This window comes from Pongo pygmaeus, chromosome 4 (genome assembly GCF_028885625.2).
Source record: "Pongo pygmaeus isolate AG05252 chromosome 4, NHGRI_mPonPyg2-v2.0_pri, whole genome shotgun sequence".
In the NCBI taxonomy this organism is placed as follows: domain Eukaryota; kingdom Metazoa; phylum Chordata; class Mammalia; order Primates; family Hominidae; genus Pongo; species Pongo pygmaeus.
Genome location: NC_072377.2, coordinates 169,580,782 through 169,606,942, shown reverse-complemented (window position 1 = coordinate 169,606,942; position 26,161 = coordinate 169,580,782). Strand labels below are relative to the sequence as shown.

Here is a 26,161-nt window from a genome sequence, read left to right as displayed (position 1 = left end):
CAGTAAAAAATGAAAATATTATTAAATGTTTCTGCTCATGCGAACATATGCTTTTAGCAGTTTTCAAATAATCACAATTATTTTGTGTGCTAAATAAGTCTACAGTGTCATGTTTCTATGAGCAATAGCTCTTAAGACTAAAGTACTGCAAAAGTCACAATAAAAGCAGAATAGCTATGATAAAATAACTATAGTAGCATCCTGTTTAATGAGAATAATGCATGACTATTCAACTAATACAATTTAAAAGTCATTAATCTATCTAATTGCATTAAAGATTTAAGACAGAAGACAAGTAAGAATTCTAATAAAATTTGATATACACGAGCAATTTTAAGGTCAGTGTCTTGTTGCTATCTCAGAAAAATATTTTATTAATTTCTCTGAGAAATCAAAGAGGGTCAACAATTAGATAAGGATATAACCATATCAGCTTGAAATATTAAATTAGGTCAAGTTTTGAGGATAAAATATTTGACAGCAAAGTTTCCAAATGTGTCTTTTAACATGAGTGTGTATATTCATTGGAATTACATTAATTTAAAATAGTGTAATATAAAATATTATGTGAAAACCATTGTATGCACAAAATCCAAAATAACGTGAAATACGTCAGGAATCTTGTAGTTTCAAACTGCGAATTGTGTTGCTACTAATAACAGTAACCAATGACTTTTAACAGGTGAATAGAAATCTCTCTGTTGTCAACATTCATCTGGTTTTACGCAAGTTTTAAATTATAAAAGTATTCCAGCAGCTTATCCTTCATAAAATACCAGGGCCCAGGATTGAAAGGCTGATAATATTCACCTATAGGAAAAAACTGTATATATAAATCCTTCCATTGAAAATGACTTTTTACTCTACTGAAACATTGCTAGTCATTTTTAGAAAGATAGCTTTGAGAATAATAAAATTGGTATCCTTCCCTTATTTATTCCTCTTGTTTTGTAAACAATGATTTAGTGGAAAATTAACACTATCTGCCAGAAACCACTAAGCTCCCCTTTTCCTGCTATTTCTCCTGCAGAAAGACAAGGCCAAACCCCAAGGCACAGTCTTCTCACTCATATATCAGGCTGCATGTGTAATGAAAGTCAATATGAAAAGTCCATCTGCTGTAGTTTCTCTTCGAATTCCAGTTGTCTGTGATGCTATCTGCGAGTCAATCACAAAGCCAGACTCATTTCCCTTTCCTATGACATGTGTTGGAATATACTGGCTTATAGATGAACAGAGACAGAATATAAACATATATGATAAAACGGTTGCTTTGCATTTATACATCTTTTCTTTTTCTGCTGTTGTTATTTGATAATTAACTTAAAAATGACTGGTTTCCTTGATTTACTGAGTGATTGCTTAATCCTATTAATTTATGAGAAAATAAAGAAAGAAGTAAAAGTAGAACTCAAAATCAAACCAGAACTTTATTCTACTATTATCATCATCCGGACTCATCAAAAAAATACGTTTTCGGGTGTTTAAGGAATGTTTTAATGCAAATTATACAGGTTTATGTATGTTTATATTTTCTTAATTATTACTTTTATAATTACTATTATTTAACTTAAGCAAAATAAACACTATAACGACATTTCACTTTATGGTATTTTAGGCCAAAGTCTCAATAAAGATGTTAATATTTCTCAACTTTCCTTATTTCCTTCTTCTGAAAGTTTAATTTGTATAGGTTATAAAATATTCATATCTGAAAATGTTAGATCAAATTAGGTTTCTCTTACCACTCTTTTCTGTTTTGTCTATTTTCACTATTAGCATTTCTCTTTTCCAAGCCAGCTTGAAGATGTTACACTAAACAGGTCTATTTAAGTATAAAAATGTCCTTCCTTTAACCAACAAGCAAAAAACAAAAGTGTCTTCACTTCTTCCCCCAAATTAAATTTTATATGTGTTCTCTTCTCTTTCTCTTTTCTTCTCTCTCCTCTTTCAACATAGTGTCTGAATACCCATATACAGACACTGGTATAATCATACGCCATCATCTGCCTTCCTTAGTGATACCAATTGCCTCAAGTTCAAATATATGGCTCAGTTTATCTATTCAAGTACTTTCTCCTGCCTGGACTGTTCTTTCTTCTCTTGGGAGTGAGAGAGAGTATAGAATGGGGTAATTTTTCATCCTTTAACATTTAGCTCAAAAGTCTTCTCCTTGTTACCCTTCTGATGTATGACCCCAGCCACTCAGTCAGACTCTTCTCATCTGACTTACAAAATGCCTGCTTCTTTTACAGCAAAATGTATTGCACTTTTTCACTTACATGAAAGTCTACCCAAAGAAACTCTATAGCTCTTAATACCTATTCAACATTTTATCCAATAAACTTAGTAAAATGTCCTGTAATAATTTCTTAAAATACATTGAACAAATGAATTTAAGTGCCTGTCTCCTTCATAGGTAGACTATCCTCGAATTTTTTTCCCTTTATTGTTCTACTGCTAAATATTTCTCTCGTTCCTCTTCACAGTGCATCTGGCTTTCTTATTTTCTTATAATTTGGTGAATTGACTTTAAGTTTCTTTCCTGAGAAATGGCTTCCTGCTAGTTTCTTTCTCTTCTTTATTAATTGTTGATTTTCATCCCCCTCCTATTTTAAAACTTATCATTTGACATAGGAGTTTTCAATTGCATTCAGTCCTCTAAAGGAGGTGCTTCACTTCATCATCTTATCACTAAATCCTCAATACTTATGCAAAGCATATTTTGGTCTATTACTTAGCTTATAATTTGGTAGTTTTGTTTTAATGCTTTTTTTATTTCCTAGCTGCAAAGATTCCACATAGATATATAAGCAAGGAAAGATAGCTGCCACTTTTACTGCTTAGTTGGATTGTTCTTCCTCTTCTTCTTCTTCCCTGACTCCTATTACTTCTCTTTCTCTTCCTTCTTCTCATTCTTTTTGACATTTCTTTATATTTTTATCTTGAGGAAACAACTATAGTTGATGAAATGGCGAATGGCAGTAGCATTGTAACACTTGGCAGCTTGTTATAAACACAGAATTTCAGGTCCTATCACAGACTTACTAAATCAGAATGTCAATATTAACAGGTTCCCCATGATACTGTTATGCCCATTAAATTCTGAGAAACACTGATGTAAATTCATTAGTTCAAAAAGACTATACTTTCAAGGGTGAGGCAATATAACACTTTTAAAAAATGTGTCTATCTGTGCTTCTATAGACTCAGAAGCTATGCTGTAAAAACTGACAAATGTAAGCTAAGTTTTCTAAATACCAAATGCAGGCAATTCTGTGCAGATATAGAATGGGTGTTTTTATTCTGAGAGATTAATGACATTGTGCAATAAATGTCAGCTATAAGGCAAGCACTGTGCTAAGTTACTGGGTCATAACTTGTAACATGTAAAGTCTCCGCCATTTCAAAGCTAGTAGATCTAGTAAGGAGAAATGTAAAGAATTCACTGACAATCACAATACAGTGTGATATTATACTGGTAGTTACTGAGTGGGGAATACAAGAAATAATACGAGGACAGAAGAGTAGCAACTTATTCTACACTTAAAGGATCAAGAAAGGCTTCCTGGAGGAAGTGATCACTGAGCTGAAAGACAAAGAGAAGGTAATCCTGGAAAAAGGGTAAAAAAGAATTTTCCAAGCAGAAGAAACAGCATGTGTATATGCTCACAGGTTGGAGAACACATGTCTCAACTTCACTGGATTATAGTATAGTAGTGAAAACTGAAAGGTAGTTGTAAGTCAAACTTAGTTTCACTCTGACATAGGGCCAACTCTCAATAGTAATACCTCCGTATTTTAAGTCTTCATCTTTGTTAAAGTTGCAGAATATAAAAAGGAAACTTTTATTTAAACTAGATTCTCCAAACAGATTTATAACAGGGAACAGATCTTTGCAGTGCTTGAGTTAGGCACAGGAACATGCAGGGACTGGGGCAAAGGTGGAAGCCCTTCATATCTGTGTAGGATGTCAGACATCTTTGGGGAGATTGCTCTTCCCTTCTGTGATAAGGGTAAGTAGGATTTTAGGATTATGTACATTGTTATGCAGATTAAATTTAAACCCCCTCCCTTAAAAATCTCCCTTTCTAAATGGCCAAAACTTTGTTCCTATATGTAATACATAAAATACAGTAGTTGAAATTGTGTCTGTGCTGGAAAAACATACCAGTAACATCTATCATGAAACTTAAAGTTTTCTCTAAATTAAAATTATGTATTTTTGCTTGAGTGGTGGATACTGGTGTGTGTTTAATGACTATTCCTTATCATAAACATGTTTATCATAAATATATCACAATACTCTACGGTAGACATTTCACAATGAAACAAGGAGAAGCAAAGTAACCTTTTCAATCATTGAGTTTTAAATGTAAAAGAGTTAACTTTGTAACAGAAGCTTTTTAAACAGTATACTAAATATATATGTATTAAAGTTTTATTCCTGATACTGGGGAAAAATTTTAGAACTGACAAGGGGAAAAATAAAGTTCCCAGTTCTCTTAGCGCTTCCCCCATCCCCTTTTCTTCCTTAAAGTGCTTGACTTAACTGGCATTTTAATACAGTACTTAATTTGTTTCCTCGCCAGCCTCTTATTCCCAATTGTACCTTTCTTTGTCAGTATCAAACCGCCAAACAAAGCTGATCAAACAGAGATAAAATAATTTCCCTTGGGGATGTAGTTTTAAATTTATTTCATTCCAAAATTCTTAAATTCTTGAAGTGGAAATTAACAATTGGCATAAACTTTTAGTGTGGAATCACCTCCTGAAACTTTCATGAAATTGGAAGACAATTTACATTGGCAGAGCTATTCAAGTTATTGGTTATTGTGTGTTATCTTCCTACATAAATATCTAGTTATTTTTAGTTAATGAATTAATGAGCTGCTCCTTGAAACGTGATAATTAACCACCATTTGACTGATAGAAGAAACAAACTCTCTGATGGGGAAATGAGAGGCTTTCAGGAATTCTAATCCCTTATGCAAAGCATATTTGAGTCAAATATTACTACCCTGTACACTTTCCCTTGTTAGTGAAAACTGTTTTCAGTTCCATCAATCTCAGTCTATTTATTTAGAAATTACTGAGTTATTAGAGCTGCTGTCTGGTCTCTTGTGTTTAATTTTCATTCGGCATCACATTCAGAAATTCTAGCTGCTGACAAAGTGCTGTGTGGTTCCATTTCTGCATCTTTCAGTCCTATAAAATGAATCTTGCTGTGAAAAATGAAGATTAATGAGCTTTATAATGACTCTCCCCTGCTAAACCCAATCTGAATAAAGAGGAGAGGAAGGGTGTGTTTGTGTGTGTGTGTGTGCGCGTGTGTGTGTGCAGAGTGTGAAAAGGACAACAGGAAAAAGGCTATGGGTTCCTTTGGATAAAATTAAGACGTGAAATTTTGGTGGTTCCTCCAGAAATTAAGCATAGAATTTACAATATGATCCATCAACTCTATTTCTGGATACAGACAAAAAAACAGACCTGAAAAGGGGGACTTGAACAGATATTTGTACACCCATGTTCATAGAAGCATTATTCACAATAGCCAAAAAGTGGACCAAACCCAACTGTCCATCAACAAATAAATGGAGAAGCAAAATGTGGTATATACATGCAATGGAATATTATTGAGCCTTAAAAAGGAAGGAAACTCTGATACATACTACAACATAGATGAACCTTGAAAACTTTGTGCAAAATGAAATAAACCAGTCACAAAGGACAAATATTGACTACTCTGGGTACCACTTAAATATGTTATATATTGTACCTAGAGTAGTCAAATTCATAGAGAAAGAAAATAGAATGGGGATTATGAGGAGCTGACGGGAGGAGGGAATAGGGAGTTATTGTCTAATGAACGCAGTTTTAGTTTTGCAAGATGTATGGTGATGAAGGTTTCACAACAATGTGAATGTACTTTATGGCACCAAACTGTACATTTAAAAAACAGTAAAAATGGTAAATTCTATCTTATCTTTTACTATAATAAAAATCAAATAAAAAATTAGCTATGAGCCTAATGAGCCAGCTCATGAACCAAGTAACTATTTTCAGCAACTGCATATTTTGAAATATAAGAAACAAACTTTGCAAATACTTGTTTCTTTCTTTTAAACTTAATAGTTTATCAAAGGCCTCCAAAACAAACACTAGTCTCCAGAGGATTTGACGGACTCCCTCAGTAAAGAGGATTTCTGGATATTCCATATACACATTAGCTCTTCTGAGAATGGATAGCCTAGTTCTTTTATTTTAAGGCAAATATCACAGACTGCTGATTTCTCTGAAACAAGGTTATGGCAATTTTAGAGAGGACAGCACTGGCACAGGTGGTGTTTCTATGTTAAATGAGAAGCACAGTTCAAACAGGAAGTTGATAAACAGAGTGTGCTGGTTTAATTTGTGAATTTCCAATAATTCTCACTGTTTCATTGTTAATTATAGTAAACTCCATTACCCTATCTTTTTTGAAATATCAACTTCAACTGAACATTCTAGAGTGTACTGGCAGCATCTTTTCTATGGACGGTGTCAATTAACCAAACTAAAGTTACATATGCATCTTTTCAGTCATATAGACGAGTTGCTTCTATGAATTCACAAATATTTTTGCTTAATTTTCTCCTTGTCTAGGTATGAGATTCACATAAATTAGAATATTTGTGGGAGATTTTGATAGAGTTTTGGCTTCTAATGCAAAGAAATTATTAAAATGTGGAAGGTGTAATAACTTTGTTAGTATAAAATATGTGGCACTTTGAAAGGAATTTACTGTATATTTTAATAACCATATCATTTGTGAATATTAAATATGATGGGAAATAAAATTTTTCAGCAGCATCTATATCAAGCAATAAACTTTTAATCCCTAGTCTCTTAAATATCAAGAATATGCACTTCTGGAATAACTGTGAAAAAGTGGCCAGAAGTGCAATTCCCTTTCTCTCCTTTTAGTTTCCAGAAATTGTTACACATCATTGCTCTTTGCTTAATAGTGTGACATCTTGAGACAAGCTTAACTCTGACTCTGTTGAAGGTAGTCATTGATCCAGTAGCTTCTGCCTTCTTAGTGAATCAAACTCAATGTAGTCCCCCTTCTGACTCTTTTTTTCAATTTACTTTAATACTTTCAAGAAATGTTCAGTGCTTTTCTTTGCTAGAAATCTCATAAATATTCACATGCAAGGGAGTAGGCAGGAAATACCTTAAAAGGTTTGGCAATCTCAATGACCTACAACTCTTGACACAGAGGTCCCATTTGATATATTCGTTAGAAGCAAGATAGTTTTATATATGCCATTTTTTTCAAAGTGTGGGATATTTATAAAAATAACTAATATTTTTTTGAATGCATAGGATGTGCCAGACACTGCGCTAAACATTTTACAAGCCCCGTCTAGTACAGCGTCCAAGAGGATTTCCAAGGTCACACCAGAATGTCATTAAGCTAAGTAGAATCACATAAAGGAAAAACATGATCTATTTTTAATGCTTTTTCGATCATGATTAAATAGGCAAAAGTAATAATTTGGTGTTAGTCTGTCTTTAAGGCCTCCTTAATTGTTGGCAATCTTTCTCTTTAACAGAAGGAGAAGGAACCTTAAGCAAAGCTGATGACAATGGTTAGCTGGATTTTAATAACACTACTTGTTTTGGTCTGTACTTTTACTATATTTATGTTCAGTGATACAGGCATTCCATCTGCAGTGGTGACAGAGTCTCCTTTGTAAATAAATTAAGTACAGATAGGAATAGTCAATATAAAGAGAAATGTAAATTAAAGAATAATTTTGGAATATTTGGTTATGACAGAATCAGAAAGTGACAAAAGGATTTCTAAAGTAAATGAAGCATTGTATTAGAGAATAATGTGCCTAATGATCTACAACCATCAGGGTTGATTAAAAACTCCTTCTAAAATGTAGTAGAATATTTGTTAATTCAATATGTATTACTGAGAACACAGTATATGCCATGCACTGTGTACAATGCTGGGTGTGGCGAATATGGTATTCATGATCCCTGACTCAACGAAGCTTATCATTTGTCAAGGAGAGGGACATTAAACAGGTAATTACAACAAAGTGTAAAGACATTTCCTATTAAAAGCAAAACAAACAACAAAGAACTGTTCATAGGGCCTGGACTAGTTTATAGAAATTGTACATCCAAAGAAATCCAAAGTTATAGAAACAGTTGAAATTAGATAAAAGCATTAGCAGCCGAGCGTTTTTTTGGTTATTCATTTAATTAACAAGGCTCATTTCCTCCTTGACTTTAGGTTAAGTATTCAGATCTCTCTGGAACTCAGTTCTGTCATCGTTACGGTTGTTGTGAGGATTAAAACAGCTGGGGCATGCACAATGCTTAGTCTACTGCCCACTGCATTCAATAAATCATAACTATTCTTATTAATGTGAATCTACAATGTGACAGAGACTGTGTCAGGCAATTGGCATAAAAGTGACATACAATTTCTGTTTAGTAAAAAGGAAATGGAAGATGATTCTAAACAGAAGAAACAGAATCTTTGAGACCAATGACACTCCAAAGAAAACTCAGGTGTAGATGGAGTAGATGATATAAGTGGTGGGACATGAGATTAGAAAGTTAAAATGATCACTATATGTATCTAAATGTGCAATTTTGACTTGATTCTATGGTTCAGTGGTTTATATGGTTTTTTTGCAAACCCCCTAAAATTATGTTGTCTTAAATTTTTCAATTAAGTTTCAATAGCAAAAAACTGTATTTCTAGGAATTTATAAATAACACTCCATTTAAAAATAAAACTTAAACATACTGAAAAAATCTAATTACTATAATTAATATGAAAATTATTATCTTGTTTGAAAATACATGAACAGTCCTCCTTTAATAGTTGAAAACTCTATACCACTATTTTTTCTTCTTGAATTCATAGTTCTATTCCACTTTCCCTACAAAATTATTTTTCTTATATTTTTATTCCAGAATATTTTAAAAGTTTGCTCTAACATAATAATAATAGTTTCTAAAAAATGTTACATCCATAAGACATTGACATTATTTCCCTCTAGACTGAATTTTTAGCATGTTTGTATGTAACGTAAAATACTAAAAATTTCAATCAATAATTACTCAAAGTAGCAACATTTTATTTGTGCTATATTCTTTAATAACTCCAAGACCTTTAATAAGTAGTTCATATATCCATGAATAAAAATGTTGGATTGCTAGAATAAGCATCAAATCTATGCTTATTTTTCATTTATGAGTTTAAGTCTTGAGAATTTAATCATTAACATGTAAATGGGTATAAAAAACATACTCCCTGGCACTCAATTCTTATGAATTTTTCTGGGTTTTATATCAAAAATCACATAACTATGCACCTCCAACATTATCTGTAGTGGTCTACCAGGCAAATTTTGTTAAAAACAAAACATGAAAAACCAACTAATTCACAAAGGTATTTGTTACGTAGTCATTAGGCTGATTCACTTTCTCGGACTAACAACATTCTGAGTGGCTCTTTAGTTGAGCCCCAGGTTTTTGCTTGCTGGTGCAATATGCGTATCTTTAAAAAAAAAAAAAGTGAGAAAACAGCAGGCCAGGTGTGGTGGTTCACGCCTATAATCCTAGCACTTTAGGAGGCTGAGGCAGGCAGATCACCTGAGGTCAGGATTTTGAAACCAGGATGGCTAACATGGCGAAACCCTGTCTCTACTAAAAGTACAAAAATTAGCCGGGCATAGTAGCGCAGGCCTGCAGTCCCAGCTACTTGGGATGCTGAGGCAGGAGAGAGGCAACGATTGAACCAGGGAGGCAAAGATTGCAGTGAGCCAAGATCCGCCATTGCACTCCAGCCTGAGTGACAGAGCAACTCTGTCTCAAGAAAATAAATAAATAAATAAATAAATAAATATGGGTAAAGGCTGATAAACCACGACACCTAAGCCACAGATGGACAGATTAGTTTGGGAAATAGCATATGTGATATTTGGTGTCTGGATCCTTTCTATGCCCATAATCTCCATACCTCAGTCCAGTGTGACAACTACTCCTGTAAACAACACAGCCATAAGAATGTTTTAGGAAGGGAGATGGACACATTATTTTTTCTTGTTTTTCTTGTCAAAATAATTTTAATGGCAGTAGAGAGGATGAATTTTGGGTTGGTAGAAGAATATATTACACACAATACTTAGGTGAAAATATGATTTTTTGATGATGAATGATTCCAGAAAATATTTTAAAAGCAAGATTGACAAAGTTTAGTGGCTGAGGATATATGAGGAATAACTCAAATAACATAATCTCTAATAGGCTCACTGATTTGAGTATCAATGTCATTAACTGAGACCAGAAATATGAAAGATGAGTATATTTGGGAAATAAAGTTAGATTTGAACACTTAATTTAAAATGTATGTGGGTGTTAAGTATTTGGGTTTATTTCTGGGTTCTCTATGCTGTTCCATTGGTCTATGTGCCTATTTTTATACCAGTACCATGCTGTTTTGGTGACCACGGCCTTATACTATAGTTTGAAATCAGGTAATGTGATGCCTCCAGATTTGTTCTTTTTGCTTAGTCTTGCTTTGGATATGCAGGCACTTTTTTGGTTCCATATGAATTTTAGAATTGTTTTTTCTAATTCTGTGAAGAATGATGGTAGTATTTTGATGAGAATTGTGTTGAATTTTTAGATTGCTTTTGGCAGTATGGTCATTTTCACAATATTGATTCTAACCATCCATGAACATGGGATGTGTTTCCATCAAAAACATAAAGTGGGGAAAGGACACCCTTTTCAACAAATGGTGCTGGGATAATTGGCCAGCCACATGTAGGAGAATGAAACTGGATCCTCATCTCTCACTTTATACAAAAATCAACTCAAAATGGATTAAGGACTTAAATCCAAGACCTCAAACCCTAAAAATTCTAGAAGATAACATTGGAAAAACCCTTCTAGACACTGGCATAGGGAAAGATTTCACGACCAAGAACCCAAAAGCAAATACAATAAAAACAAAGATAAGGCCAGCGCAGTGGCTCATGCCTGTAATCCCAGCACTTTGGGAGGCCGAGGCAGGCAGATCATGAAGTCAAAAGATCGAGACCAGCCTGGCCAACATGGTGAAACTCTATTTCTACTAAAAATACAAAAATTAGCTGGGTGGGGTGGCACGCGTGTGCCTGTAGTCCTAGCTACTCAGGAGGCTGAGGCAGGAGAATTGCTTGAACCCAGGAGATGGAGATTGCAGTGAGCCGAGATCATGCCACTGCACTCCAGCCTGGCAATAGAGCGAGACTCCATCAAAAAAACAAAAACAAAAACAACCCTCAAAGATGAATAGCTGAGACTTAATTAAAGAGCTTTTGCACAGCAAAAGGAACAGTCAGCAGAGTAAACAGACAACCCACAGAGTGGGAGAACATCTTCACAATCTATACGTCTGATGAAGGACTAATATCCACAACCTACAATGAACTCAAACAAATCAGTAAGAAAAAAACAAAAAAATCCCATCAAAAAGTGGACTCAGTCACCTGGCTGGAGTGCAGTGGTGGGATCTTGGCTCAAGCAATCTCTGCCTCCTGGGTTCTAGCGATTCTCCTGCCTCCACCTCCCAAGTAGCTGGGATTACAGGCGTGCACCACCACACCCAGCTAATTTTTGTATTTTTAGTGGAGATGGGGTTTCACCGTGTTGGCCAGGATGGTCTTGATCCCCTGACCTCATGATACACCCACCTTGGCCTCCCAAAATGCTGGGATTAGAGGTGTGAGCCACCGCATGAAGATACACAAATGGCCAACAAACATACAAAAAAAATGCTCAACATCACTAATGATCAGTGAAATGCAAATCAAAACCACAATGCAATATCATCTTACTCCTCCAAGAATGGCCATAATCAAAAAATCAAAAAATAACAGATGTTGGTGTAGATGTGGTGAACAGGGAACACTTCTACACTGCTGGGGGGAATGTAAACTAGTACAGCAACTATGGAAAACAGTGTGGAGATTCCTTAAAGAACTAAAAGTAGAACTACCATTTGATACAGCAATTCCACTACTGGGTATCTACCCATATAAAAATAAGTTGTTACACGAAAAAGATACTTGCACACACATCTTTATAGCAGCACAGTTTGCAACTGCAAAATCATGGAACCAACCCAAATGCCCATCAATCAATGAGTGGATAAAGAAACTGACACACACACACACACACACACACTCACACACACACGATAGAATACTACTCAGTCATAAAAAGGAATGAATTAATGGCCTTTGCAGTGACCTGGTTGAGATTGGAGACTATTATTCTAAGTGAAATAACTCAGGAATGGAAAACCAAACATCCTATGTTCTCACTGATATGTGAGCTAAGTCATGAGGACTCAAAGGCATAATAATGATACAATGAACTTTGGGGACTTGGGGGGAAGGGTGAGACAGGGGCGAGAGATAAAAGACTACAAATAGGGTGCAGTGTGTACTGCTTGAGTGATGAGTGCACCAAAATCTCACAAAGCACCATTAAGAACTGACTAACGTAACCAAATACTACCTGTACCCCAATAACCTATGAAAAATAAAATAAAATGCATATGGGATATTCAGAGGATATCCATTTTGCCTACACATATGAAATTCTGGAAGGAAGTGGAGTTCAAAACATAAATCTCCTTGGTCTTACATCACTGAAGACCAAGACTACATCACATTCTTAAGAGGGATTTATAAAACCAAAGAAGAAAGAATGAAGGGCAAATTTCTGAAGAGTACAATATCTAAATAAAAGGAGCCTAAGAAAGGCTGTGTCAAGGGTAGGAGTCAAAAGAGGATAGAGCTGTAGGATGAGGAGAGAGTGGCCAGTAACTTTAGAGACAGCTCTGCTGCTCTTTCCTCAGCCCCACACCAAAGGACTACTCCCAAACTCTGTGGAAAAGAGATCCATAATTTAAGAGAAAACACAGATATGCTCATGAATATGCTCCAACTGTTATGCCAGTTTCTACTCATGTGTATCAATATACATTGAATGCATAGGCTTTGACTTCACAGAAACATTAGTCAAAATTTTTGATTCCCTTTCTTCATTGTTAAAAATAAAATTAGGCCGACCACGGTGGCTCATGCCTATAATAGCAGCACTTTGAGAGGCTGAGGCAGGTGGATCACTTGAGGCCAGGAGTTCCAGACCAGGCTGGCCAACATGGCAAAACCCTGTCTCTACTAAAAATACAAGAAAATTAGACAGGCATGGTGGCACACGCCTGTAATCCCAACTACTTGGGAGGCCGAGGCAGAAGAATTGCTTGAACCTGGGAGATGAAGGTTGCAGTGAGCCAAGATTGCACCACTGCACTCCAGCCTGGGTGACAAAGTGAGACTCTGTCTCAAAAAACAAACAAACAAACAAACAAAAGCAAAACAAAAATTATAATGCTGTCTACTTCATATGGAAAACATTGTCAATATATTTAAAGTGCTTAGCTAAAAGTTGGCACAGATTAAATATCCACAAAATTATTGTTCATATTTGCATATTACTAATGTTAAATATTTAGTAAAAAAACATTTCACTCTCCTAAAATCGTGTGTCTGTGTGTGTGTGTATGTTTGAAAAGTCTTGAATGAAAGAGCTCCTCAAGCCAATACTGAATAAGAGAATTTGCTGACTCATTGATGGTCACTTTCTCTTGTTGCATATTTAGGGTCTGCCATGCTGGATCACTACTTCCGAGATGCACAGATAATACCGTAAAATAGAATGAAGAACCTCTAAACCAGAGTTTGTGTTGTGACTGATATTGATGCTCTGCCAAACTTGTTTGAATCTTAACTAAAGTCAGAATTATTAGAAAATGTGTTATGGTTGACCTATTTTTCTTAATTCAGGGTTAACCAGACATTTCTGAACATTTTTAACAAACATTCTCAACGAACATTTTCAGTCAAATTAAATTTGGTAGGCCAAATAAAAATGATCCTTTAAAATTTTCTTATATTGCATTGGGGTTTTTCCCCTTAGTACTAGTGAAAATCATAAGTTGATTTGGAAATGCATTTTTTAGGTGACTGAATTGAACATACAGTCAGTAGAAGATTTGAAGATTGAAACTGCTGATTTCTTAGTTTGTCAATAACTTTTTTTTATATCATGAGTATTTCTTAGCTTTGGTCCTTATATTGCCTACCTTCTTCTAAAAAAATACAGAAAAAAAAGATTTTGTCTCATTTCTGAAGAGGCAATCTTGCAGAAATAGTTAAGATACCCAAGCAATATAATTGCTAAAATTACTACTATTAAAAATTGCTAAAATTACTACTAAAAATACAAGAAAATTAGACAGGCATGGTGGCACACGCCTGTAATCCCAACTACTTGGGAGGCTGAGGCAGAAGAATTGCTTGAACCTGGGAGATGAAGGTCGCAGTGAGCCAAGACTGCGTCACTGCACACCGCCTATGGAGGATGGGGGAAACTGTTTTTAATTTAGACTTAATGAGAATGGCTGAATGTATTTTATAATATGTACATGGTGACTCCAACCTTCTCTACCTTTCACAAATTCCCATAGAAGACAGACCACCCCATACTAACTACACAAACACACACATATAAATACATACACCACTCTCGGTAGTTACAGTTGCCAGATGAAACACAGGATACCCAGTTAAATTTCAATTTCAGAAAAACAATGATTAAACTTTTTAGAATAAGCATATTCCACATATAATTCTTTTCATTGTTTTTCTAAAATGTAACTGATTTGAACTGAGTCTCCTGTATTTTAATTTGCTAAATCTGGCAAACTTATCAAGAGTTGAACACGCTACCTCCATGACAGATATATTTTGAAAGGTAAACACGCCCTGTCCATCTGCTTTCCATTGTTATCAACATCTTTATATCTGAGTATCAAGTAACGGGTAGAGTATACAATATTGCTGAATATTCTTTAGAGTCTATCCAATGATTCTACAAATGATTTGTTTATCTCTTGGCATGTGCCTTGGCTGAAACTTAATACTTAACTATATTTTTGTTTATTTCATTTTTATCCAAATTTTAACAGTTATCTATCTGCCTTCTTAGAGCAGTCATTGAAAATCTGAGGTAAGGGCCATCTGATCAAAATTCTTGGTCTAGATTATGGCTTTTCTTGATAATAATAAAGACAAGCTTTACAAAATTGAAATTAAGATTACTAAGGAGCAGAAACATGGTTATGTGCAAGAAGCAGTATCTTTTCACAAATCGTTCTTCTCTCTCTTCCACAAGATATGACACAGTATTTTATATATTAATAATATTAAGTATTTAATGTCAATCTTATAACATCAAATATTTGTTATAATTGAAGAGTTCTTAGCAAAACTTGAAAAAGTACATCATTTCTTCCAGTAAAAAAATAGAGAAGACAAGAAAGAATATTTTTCCCTGTGAAGTGATCTTACAAGTGTGACAAATGATTTATCTAAAATGAGAATTTTATTTGTTATAATTCCAAAAAGAAAAGTTACATTTTAAATTGATTATAACCGTCAAAACTCAATGGATAAAGGCAGCTTGTAATAGTATTATACCAACTTCATACTCAATGAAATTTTAGCTTTCTACTCAAACAATATTGTCACCATAAATTTTTCTACATTAGTTTTATAAATATGTAATTTCAAAAAATCTGAATGTTGTTCCTTTGCTTAAACCACTTTAAAATCACACATAAAGAGTCACACTTATAATACTCATCTACTGCTAAAGTTACTCTTAGAAATGTTGAAAATTTCTCTGGATCTAAAAATACTTGGCTTTATAAGAAAAGTAAAGAAGCACAGAGTAAAACCAATTTTAAGAACAACCACATTATTTTGTGTGTCTATTAAGTTTTTTATTGATAGATAATATTTTACATATTTATGGCATACATGTGATATTTGGTCCCATGCACAGAGTGGACAATAATCCAGTCAAGGTATTTGGGGTGTCCATCACCTCGAGTATTTACCATTACTGTGTTGAGCCCAGGATGTATTCTGAGTGACCAATGATGTTTAATGATTTTCTATATGTTGTAATATCTTCTGTACATCATTTGGTTTACCTTTTCTTCTCTCTTTTTTTTTTTGAGACAGGGTCTCGCTCTGTCACCCAGGCTGGAGTGCAGTGGCGCCATCTTGGCTCACTGCAACCTCTGCCTCCAGGTTCAAGCGATTTTCCTGCCTCAACCTCCCGAGTAGCTGGGATTACAGGTACCCACCACCACGCCCAGCTGATTTTGTATTTTTAGTAGAGATAGGGTTTCACCATGTTGCCCAGGCTGGTCTCAAACTTATGACCTCAGGTGATCCGCCTACCTTGGTCTCCCAAAGTGCTGGGAATACAGGCGTGAGCCACCGTGCCCAGCCTCTATCAGTTTTTTATCTTGTGCAGTGGGGAGCCCAGGTTCAGTCTATTCTTAAATCCAATACATAACTATAACTTTGGAGAAAATACGTGAGGTCGGTTAATTCTGAAGTTTTTATGAAAAAACGCGGCTCCCTGAAACAATGTCAATCTTCCATGCTATTGGTACAAATAGATCTCTTGTTTCCCTGTCTGGCCCTTGCATCTGCACACGCTTCTTAGTCATTAAGCACGAGAGTTCTAGAAACAGATTTCTATCTTGGCCTGCCCGTTACTAGTTACTTGACCTTGTGACACTTAACATTGTGTCTCAATTTCCTCATGTAAATGTGGGAAACAAAACCAATACTTAGCCTTTCTCACATAATTACCAGGTTTAGCTCGTGTAATTCAGCGTTACTCCAAGTTGAGGTTTCCTGGAAGGGATAAATTACTTATATCGACTTGGCGATGCGGGCTCTTTTTCGGTTCCATATGAACTTTAAAGTAGTTTTTTCCAATTCTGTGAAGAAAGTAATTGGTAGCTTGATGGGGATGGCAGAAAACAACAGGTGCTGGAGAGGATGTGGAGAAACAGGAACACTTTTACACTGTTGGTGGGACTGTAAACTAGTTCAACCCTTGTGGAAGTCAGTGTGGCGATTCCTCAGGGATCTAGAACTAGAAATACCATTTGACCCAGCCATCCCATTACTGGGTATATACCCAAAGGACTATAAATCATGCTGCTATAAAGACATATGCACATATATGTTTATTGCGGCACTATTCACAATAGCAAAACTTGGAACCAACCCAAATGTCCAACAATGATAGACTGGATTAAGAAAATGTGGCACATATACACCATGGAATACTATGCAGCCATAACAAATGATGAGTTCATGTCCTTTGTAGGGACATGGATGAAACTGGAAATCATCATTCTCAGTAAAGTATCGCAAGAACAAAAAACCAAACACCGCATATTCTCACTCATAGGTGGGAATTGAACAATGAGAACACATGGACACAGGAAGGGGAACATCACACTTCGGGGACTGTTGTGGGGTGGGGGGAGGGGGGAGGGATAGCATTGGGAGATACACCTAATGCTAGATGACGAGTTATTGGGTGCAGCACACCAGCATGGCACATGTATACATATGTGACTAACCGGCACATTGTGCACATGTACCCTAGAACTTTAAGTATAATAATAATAAAATACAATTTAAAAAATTACTTATATTGTTTTTGATATATCAGCTAATTAAAATGTGAGAATCAAAACAGTGCAGAGCTTTCCTCACATAAATATGAGGTTTACCTCACGTAATTCACCGTTTCTCAAAGTTGAGGCTTCCTTGAAGGGAAAAACTTACTGACGTTGTTTTTAATATATCAGCTAATTAAAATCATTACAGAATTAGGTTAAAATCCGTATGTGAAAGACTCTGGCACTTATGGAATCATTTTCAGAGGATCCGGCAAGACGGCAGAGGTAGAGGAGAAGCAGCGGACCTCCCGCAAGTTCACCTACCGCGGTGTGGACCTGCGCCAGCTGCTGGACATGTCCTTTGAGCCGCTGAGGCAGCTGTACGGTGCACGCCAGCTGCTGCGGCTGAACCACGGCCTGCGGCGGAATGCTGAGGCGCAAGCCGCACTCGCTGCTGAGGCGCCGACCATAGGGAAGCAGGAAGTGGTGAAGACGCACCTGCGGGATATGATCATCCCTCCCAAGATGGTGGGCAGCAGCGTGGGCGTCTACAACGGCGAGACCTTCAACCAGGTGGAGATCAAGCTGGAGATGATCGGCCACTACCTGGGCGAGTTCTCCATCACCTACAAGCCCGGGAAGCACGGCCGGCCTGGCATAGGGGCCACCTACTCCTCCCGCTTCATCCCCCTCAAGTAGTGTCTCTGCTAATAAAGGCACACATATCTCCAAAAAAAAAAAAAAAAAAATACATTTATAAAGTGACTACAAAGAAAACAACTATACCAATAGTATGCAGATCAATAATACTGCTTTTTTTTTTTTACCACAGAAGGTGTTGTTTTGTTGAAACCGAATCACCATTCAGAAAGTGATTGTCAAACTGAGTTGTTTGCTGATGCAAATTTGAATACACCATGATGACTCTTTCCCCACTGCTCTGTTCTATTCAATCTACTATATAGTGTATGTGTATTTGACTTTTCAATAGCACTACCATGTTAGTATGTTTTAAGTCCAATTCTGTTTTTTTATCACTATCCTAACATAAATATAGTAGTAAGTCTCCATGATCATAAACAAAAGCAAGCACAGATGATGAATTGATGAGTAAGACATCATTTCATGACAGGAAGTAAAATCACGCTATGATGCAACCCCTGCTCCCATTACAAAGCAGTTTTAGATAAAACAGAAAAAGAGAAAAACGTGAAAGACAGAGCTGGCCTTAAAAACTGGACAGACATTTTCATGAGCCATAAGTATAAGAAGATGAGTAGGACTACATCCTCCAGCCTTCTGGGATTAAAAGCTCCAAAGCAGGCAGTGACAAGAGGTCAGTTTCTCTGGGGCCATTGGGATGAAAAGTACTCCCATATATGGATGTATAGAGCCAGGCCTACTGCTTATTATGGCAAAAATTGGATGCCCAGAGCTCTTGATGTTTATTAGAGGAGGCTTAACAAAACAAAAAAACTGCGCTCTCTTGGGCTACAGATGATATGAACTTGTGGAACTGTGAAAACAGAAAGCCACACTTTCAAAGGTAAGAAATGAATCGAGTTCTCTGCTTGCTTAGTGGCCGTCTCTGTTACTTTCCTGTGGGTCAGAGTAGCAAACTTTTACTCTAAAACCCGGTTCTTGAATAAGCACCAGATGGCAAGCTGGAGGCGAACCAACAAACTGATTAATTTTAAAACGGAAACAAAGGCCCGGCTCGGTGGCTCACACCTGTAATCCCAGCACTTTGGGAGGCCGAGGCAGGCGGATCACCTGAGTGAGAGTGATCTGAGTTCGAGACCAGCCTGACCAACATGGAGAAACCCTGTCTCTACTAAAAATACAAAACTAGCCATGCGTGGTGGCGCATGCCTGTAATCTCAGCTACTCGGGAGGCTGAGGCAGGATAATCGCTTGAACCTGGGAGGCAGAGGTTGCAGTGAGGAGAAATCATGCCATTGCACTCCAGCCTGGGCAACAAGAGCGAAACTCTGTCTCAAAAAAAAAAAAAATAAATAAGGAAACATAAAAACCACAAAGAATCTCCCACACAAAACAAACCTGACAACCCAAGTTCCAAAACGGCTGAAGAAAGGTACTAAAAATAAGACCAGGCATGGTGGCTCACACCTGTAATCCCAGCAATTTGGGAGGCTGAGGTGGGCGGATCACTTGAGGTCAGGAGTTCAAGACCAGCCTGGCCAACATGGTGAAAACCTGTCTCTACAAAAAATACAAAAATTAGCTGGGCATGGTGGCACGTGCCTGTAGTCTTAGCTACTCGGGAGGCTGAGGCACAAGAATCACTTGAACCCAGGAAGCAGAAGTTGCAGCAAGTCGAGATCATAGCACTACACTCCAGTCTGGGCAACAAAGCAAGACTCTGTCAACAAAAAAAAAAAAAAAAAGAAAGAAAGAAAAGAAGGAGACTCCAGCTCTACAAAAAATTAGCTGGATGTGATAGTTGTACCTGTAGTCCCAGCTACTTGAGAGGCTAAGGCAGGAGGATGGCTTGAGCCCAGGAGGTCGAGGCTGCAGTGAGCCCTGATTGCTACCACTGCACTCCAGCCTGCACAAGAGGGAGGAAGGAAGGAAGGAAAAGAAGGACAGAAAGGAAGGAAGGAAGGAAGGAAGGAAAAGGACAGGAAGGAAGGAAGGGAGGAAGGAAGGAAGGAAGGAAGGAGGGAAGGTGGCTCTCAGAATCACCAACCAGAACCTGAATTCAACCAAGATGAAATGTTCATATGTATAAGATTGTAAAACTCATTAATAATTAACAGTTTACAATGCTCAACTGAAAAAATGACAATCACATCTATTTTTTTTTAATGTAACAGAGATCAAATACAAGCAAGAAGACAGGAAAGGAACTTATAAGGACTCTTAATAAAGAAATATGTAGTCACTACAATTACAAAAACAAAAACAAAAAACTTCCCTCAGTAGACAGAACAAACTCAAGACACAATTGCCACCACTGGGAAGACTGAATTTCAAAATGATATTGAGGAATCTACTCAGAACACACCACAGAAACACAAACATATAAATATAAAAAATTAAAGATATATAAAGTATAGAACAGGGAGCTCTGGCATATATTTGATAAGTGTCTCAGAAAAAATGAGCTGGAAGTCATATTTGAAAAAATACCTGGTAATAAACTTTTCAGAATCAAGGTAGCACATGGAGATTCTGATTCAGAAGGCACCCTAAGACTAAAGAGGATAGATAAACCTATTCCCACCTCAACACATAATAGAGGAACTGTACACTTCAATGCTAAACTAAAATTTTTAAAATCCAGAGACAAATCGTATTAACTAGCAAAAAATAATAATTAAACCAAAGGAAAATGTCCTTATCAATTGAAATAAATGCAAGAAGTGCTTTCAAAACCTAGAGAGAAAATAACTGTCAGCTTAAAATATTATCTCTAGCTAAAATCATTCATACAAAGATTAAGAGTCCATCGAATAAATTCTTAGTAAAGGAATTATTAGAGCATCAATTTTAATTAAAAGAAAAATGCAACCAGAGGAAAAGCATTAGGTAGAAAGATAATGGTGAATACAGATATTTTTAGAATAGCTAACAACTAATAATATTCAGTAGCTGACAACTTGTATATATGATTTTATATATGTGTATGTGTACATGTCTGTGTATGTGGTGCTTAAGGAAAAATATAAACAATAAATTGTTGAGGAATGATTACAGAATAGTTTACACATACTGAAGTTATTATGTTCAAGAAAAGATAGCAGTATTACCTGGTCATCAATTATTAAATCAAGATATATTGTTAAGCATGGATATTAAACTTTAATAGTGTTAACTTTAAAGTTAACACTAAAATATAGAATCAGTCTTTTCTAAATCTGCAGAGGGAAAAAAATATGTAAATGAGGGAATATGGAAATCCTTAATTAAAAAAAAGGCAGAAATAGAAAAAACACAGTCAAGAAAAAAATGGCACAAATAGAAAATGTGAAATAAGATTGTAGACATACACTCAAATGTACCTATAAAGAAAATCAGTGTAAACAAACTAAACTCACGAATTAAAAGGCATAATCAGACTGGATACGTTTACAAATGTGGGATGATATGTTTCTTCTAAAACATACGCCTAAAACAAAATAGCACAAATTGGAATAAAGGCTTTGGAACCTTTATATCAGGATGTTCATACAATAGTATATAATGGTTAAACAGAATGAACTAGCGCCCCACGTGGCCATTTGATTGGGAGGCGCTCCTTCAGATGATCCCAACCATATAGAGAACCGGGTCCTTGGAGTCCTAGCATTGTCTATTTTCACCTGTGTGACCTCATAGAAACTATTAACCTCTCTATGCTTCAGTTGTGCAAATAAGGGATAAAAATCACACCATGTGGATTAAATGATTTCATTTTTATCAAAGTGTTGAAATGTTTTTGACACATAGCTTTGTGTAAGGATTTATTAAATAAATGCACTTAAGTTTTAAAAAAATGTATTCGAATGAAATACAAAATTAGAAACAGATCTGGAGAGTCACATAGTAATAGGGAATTCAAACATTTCCAAGATTGCAGATATCAAGTCCTAATATTAGAAAAGGCTGATATTTTCATGGTAAAACTTTAGCGAGGTGCCTGTATTCAGTAAGTGCTTCGCAAATGTCACCTCCAAATACAATAGCAGTCACCAAACTGTCACTCCAATTTCTACTGCTTTTTCCTTTAACCTAGTTACCCCACATAACATTAAATATGCCTGAGAAACCTTCTAGTCTTTCTAATACATGAACTCATCAATTCCTTCCATTCCTCCCCTCAAAAGTAGCCATCCTAATGAAAACAACATTCTATGCCACAAGATCCAGTGTCATTTTATGACAGGGCTAATCATTAGTTGATGTTTGCTTATGCTGAAGTAGAATCCATTTCTTTATTACTTCTATCCATTAATAATACCTATGTCCTCTGATCATGCTACATAGAAAACATCTTTTTTCTTCCATGCTACAGTTTACAGTCATCTGAGGAAAAAAAATTAAAAAGCATGTTGTATTCTTTCTAGTGCTTTTCTTATTGAAGGTGCCTATTCTGTCATTATATAGAATCTTTTCCCTCTCCCTATTGGTAGCTTCTCCTCCAGGTACATATTTTAGCCAGGTACTTAACACTGTATGCAATGTTTCAGAATGGAGCACTTCTTTACAGTTGTCTACACAGGCAGAGTGGACTGAACAATCTCTTTTCTTATTTAAATACTTTTATTCGATAGCCATTTGTGTTCCAGGTACTCTGTTAGGAATAGAAGATACAAATGTGATCACAGAACAGACGTGGCCCTGCCTCCATAGAGTTCAGTCTAATGGGAGAAGTCAAACAAGCCAGCCAACAACTACCAAGTAGTGTGATCAGGGATAGAATTGGCAAGTAGAGTGCAATGGGAAGACATAAGAGAGACAACTGACTTGATCATGGGGTCTTGAAGGTAAAATCTGAAGGCTCAACCCAAGGGAGTGGGGAGAATTATTTTCCACCTCCTAAGAGAACACATTGCCTTTGAGAAACTGATAGAGGTTTAGTATGATTGGATTTCATGCTGCAAGCTAAATGGGGGGTAAAGGAGAACACCGTGTAAGTAATACAACCCCAATTATGTAGTGCCTATCAAGGTATTTTTCTGAACAACATAGCTCTATTAATATGAAGTAATATCAAATACATTATTGGTGACCACATAACACTTCTGGCACTGTTGATTTCAGGTTTATGTCCCACAGAAAGAACTTAATGTTGTTTTTTATTTGCACTTCCACATATGTTAGTTGGAAATGTAGATGGAAAATTATCAGTTCCAATTTCCTAGATTTACTCCCATCATTTCTGTCATTCAGGGTATCTATGGAGCCTTATTTGTCATTATACATATATATATATATGTATATATATACACAAAATACTCACTACTCTCTCCTTAAATTTCCCTTTATATCCACAAAAATATAGTAAATTTTGTTAGTTTCCTTTGAGAAACTGAATTTGAGGAACAGTATATTTGCCCAGTAATCTATCTTGGCCCAGAAATATTTTAAAAGACCTTTATATTGTCCTAAACATAACACAGCCTCCAGCTCCTTATCAACATTAGCCTTTGTGATTCAATGTTTTGGGAATCTAAAGCTACCTTTCCAAAGACAAACAACTTAATTTTATGCCTCTACTCCAGTGGTGCTCTTTTTTTTTTTTTGAGACAGAGTCTCACTCTGTCGCTCAGGCTGGAGTGCAATGGTACGATGTCCGCTCAACGCAACCTCTGCCTGCTGGGTTCAAGCAATTCTCCTGCCTCAGCCTCCCAAGTAGCTGGGATTACAGGCACCCACCACCACACCCGGCTAATTTTGTGTATTTTTAGTAGATACGCGTTTTCGCCATGTTGGCCAGGCTTGTCTCGAACTCCTGACCTCAGGTAATCCACCCGCCTCAGCCTCCCAAAGTGCTGGGATTACAGGCGTGAGCCACCACATCTGGCCCAGTGGTGCTCATTTTTAAAAACATATTCACTCTTTCAGTTCAGTTCTACTTTATACATCCAAGAGAGAAAAATCATTCAGCCTTTTATGGGAAGGCACACTAACCAATATCCTTTAACGTATGTTGAGTTAAATACCATCTATATTCAGATACATATTTTAATTTCTTTAATTAGTTTTTTCACTGGAAGATGGCTCATTGTTCTGTTCCCTGTGATGAAGGGGCATCTGGATGAAGACTTGAGAGACAGAGAAGATGAATTTGTGTTTGAATTTCAAAGGAAAAATCTGGTACGAAGAGCCTACGATTTTAGGTTTATTTCTATATGTGCTTTATAGAAGATCAAATGTTTTTCTTTATTCCCTGAAATTTACTGCCTTTTCACACTTAGTAGGATATTGTCTCATCATTTAGTTTTTGAAAATATTGTAATCCTATGAAACTTTGCAATTTATAGTCTCTAGAAAAGAATATTCTCATATATACGTACTCTGTAACAACCTGTTATTTACTGATAAAAGAGTATATTCATATTCTTACTTCAAGTAAACCATATATATGAAAACTATATATATATATATTTGAAAACTGTATATATATGAGTAGAAAGGTATAATAGCTTTGAATTTTCAAAAGCATTATCCATTAACCCCTTTACCAAGCTTCTCTCATTAATTTAGGTATAATTCAATTTTTAATTGAATACCTTTTAAGAGCATACTTATCACAACACAAGATACACTAAAATAATTCAAAATATTATTAGATCTATGTTAATAAAATAAACTCATAGAGTCATAGAAATGAATGAATTAGGGAAGATTATCTCATAAAAATAATTTTATATTTTAATGCAAATACAAAGAAAACAAGTTAATTGAATGTCAGAAAAGTGACCAGTTTCTATCTTAACCTTGAAACTTGTGGGAATGTGGAATGCCAGATTTGTGTCATATATTATAGCTCCTGACAGTGTTATGTGTCTTTACCACAACACCATCTGTGCTGCTATACCTGAATAGGAACAGGGGCTAGAAATGGAGAAAAATAATGAATTCTTGCAACATATTTTTTTTCCCCTGAGCTCATGCAGCTGGTGATAGATGCTTTCCTTCAACCTGAAAAGCACGGCACAGTTCTCCAACGACATAGTGGTATCTTCAGCATCTTCCTGTTGACTATGCAAATTCTATAAGTGTAAAAATTATAAATTCCAGTTTTGAAAATAAAAAATAAATTGATATCTAAAACACTGATTTCATATATTCGGAGTTTTATCTTTATTTTTGTAATAACTCTTACAGATGTATATAATAGATCATTGTTTATATGATGATGAAAAATTTTGAAGTAAGATGGTAAACATTGGTTCCATTGGCTGGCTCTGGGGTTATCGAAGAATCATTTACATTTACATTAATACTCAGTTTGCTGCTTACTATTGTGTGTGGACTGAACCCTTGTTTTTTTTTAATTTTTTTTTCTTTATAGTATGGACCACATACCACTTACTATCCCAGAGTTGCTCTAAACTTAAAAGTTAACGTTTGTATACAAAGAGCATAATATATTGTCAGGTTCAGAGTAGGCAATTACTAATTATCTCAGCCATTCTAGAATTAACTTGTCATAATTTGCACCTTCAAAGAAGAATATCCTGTTATTCCTGTGTTAACTTCACCACATTTGCCATATGGCATGTGTGCCCAATGACCTATCAAAGAGGTGAGTGAATAGTTGACATTTTATCTTTAAGAACCACTTATTCATATTTATGGAAAGGAATTAATTCTATTTAACAAATTTTACAATGTCACCTGCTTACTAAATTTCTGTCTTTATACCAAATATCCCCAGAGAAAATCAAGAAATTAGGGATGTAGTCTTTAGTCCTAATATTCACAAGCTTTAGACAAAGATATAAATATGTCATGAGAGAGGAGATGAACACTCCCTCTCCAGGTAAATACGTAAGAAGGATGAAAGGAAGTTAGATGAGT

At 35.8% G+C, this 26,161-nt stretch overlaps 1 protein-coding gene across 1 annotated transcript; it reads left to right on the top strand.

The window, feature by feature from the left end:
• Window positions 1-3,970: 3,970 nt before the first annotated feature.
• Window positions 3,971-18,328, top strand: LOC129036267 (small ribosomal subunit protein uS19-like). The gene is made up of 2 exons (XM_054487154.1): window positions 3,971-4,016; window positions 17,865-18,328. Exons 1-2 carry the CDS (start codon window positions 3,971-3,973, stop codon window positions 18,326-18,328), a joined length of 510 nt encoding a protein of 169 aa, XP_054343129.1.
• The last annotated feature ends 7,833 nt before the right edge of the window (window positions 18,329-26,161 follow it).

Bases quoted from the DNA above. Each gene is read 5' to 3' on its own strand.
- LOC129036267 (XM_054487154.1), top strand. From the start codon at position 3,971: ATGTCAGACATCTTTGGGGAGATTGCTCTTCCCTTCTGTGATAAGG. The intron at 4,017-17,864 runs GTAAGTAGGATT...CGTATGTGAAAG, and splicing joins TCTTCCCTTCTGTGATAAGG to ACTCTGGCACTTATGGAATC.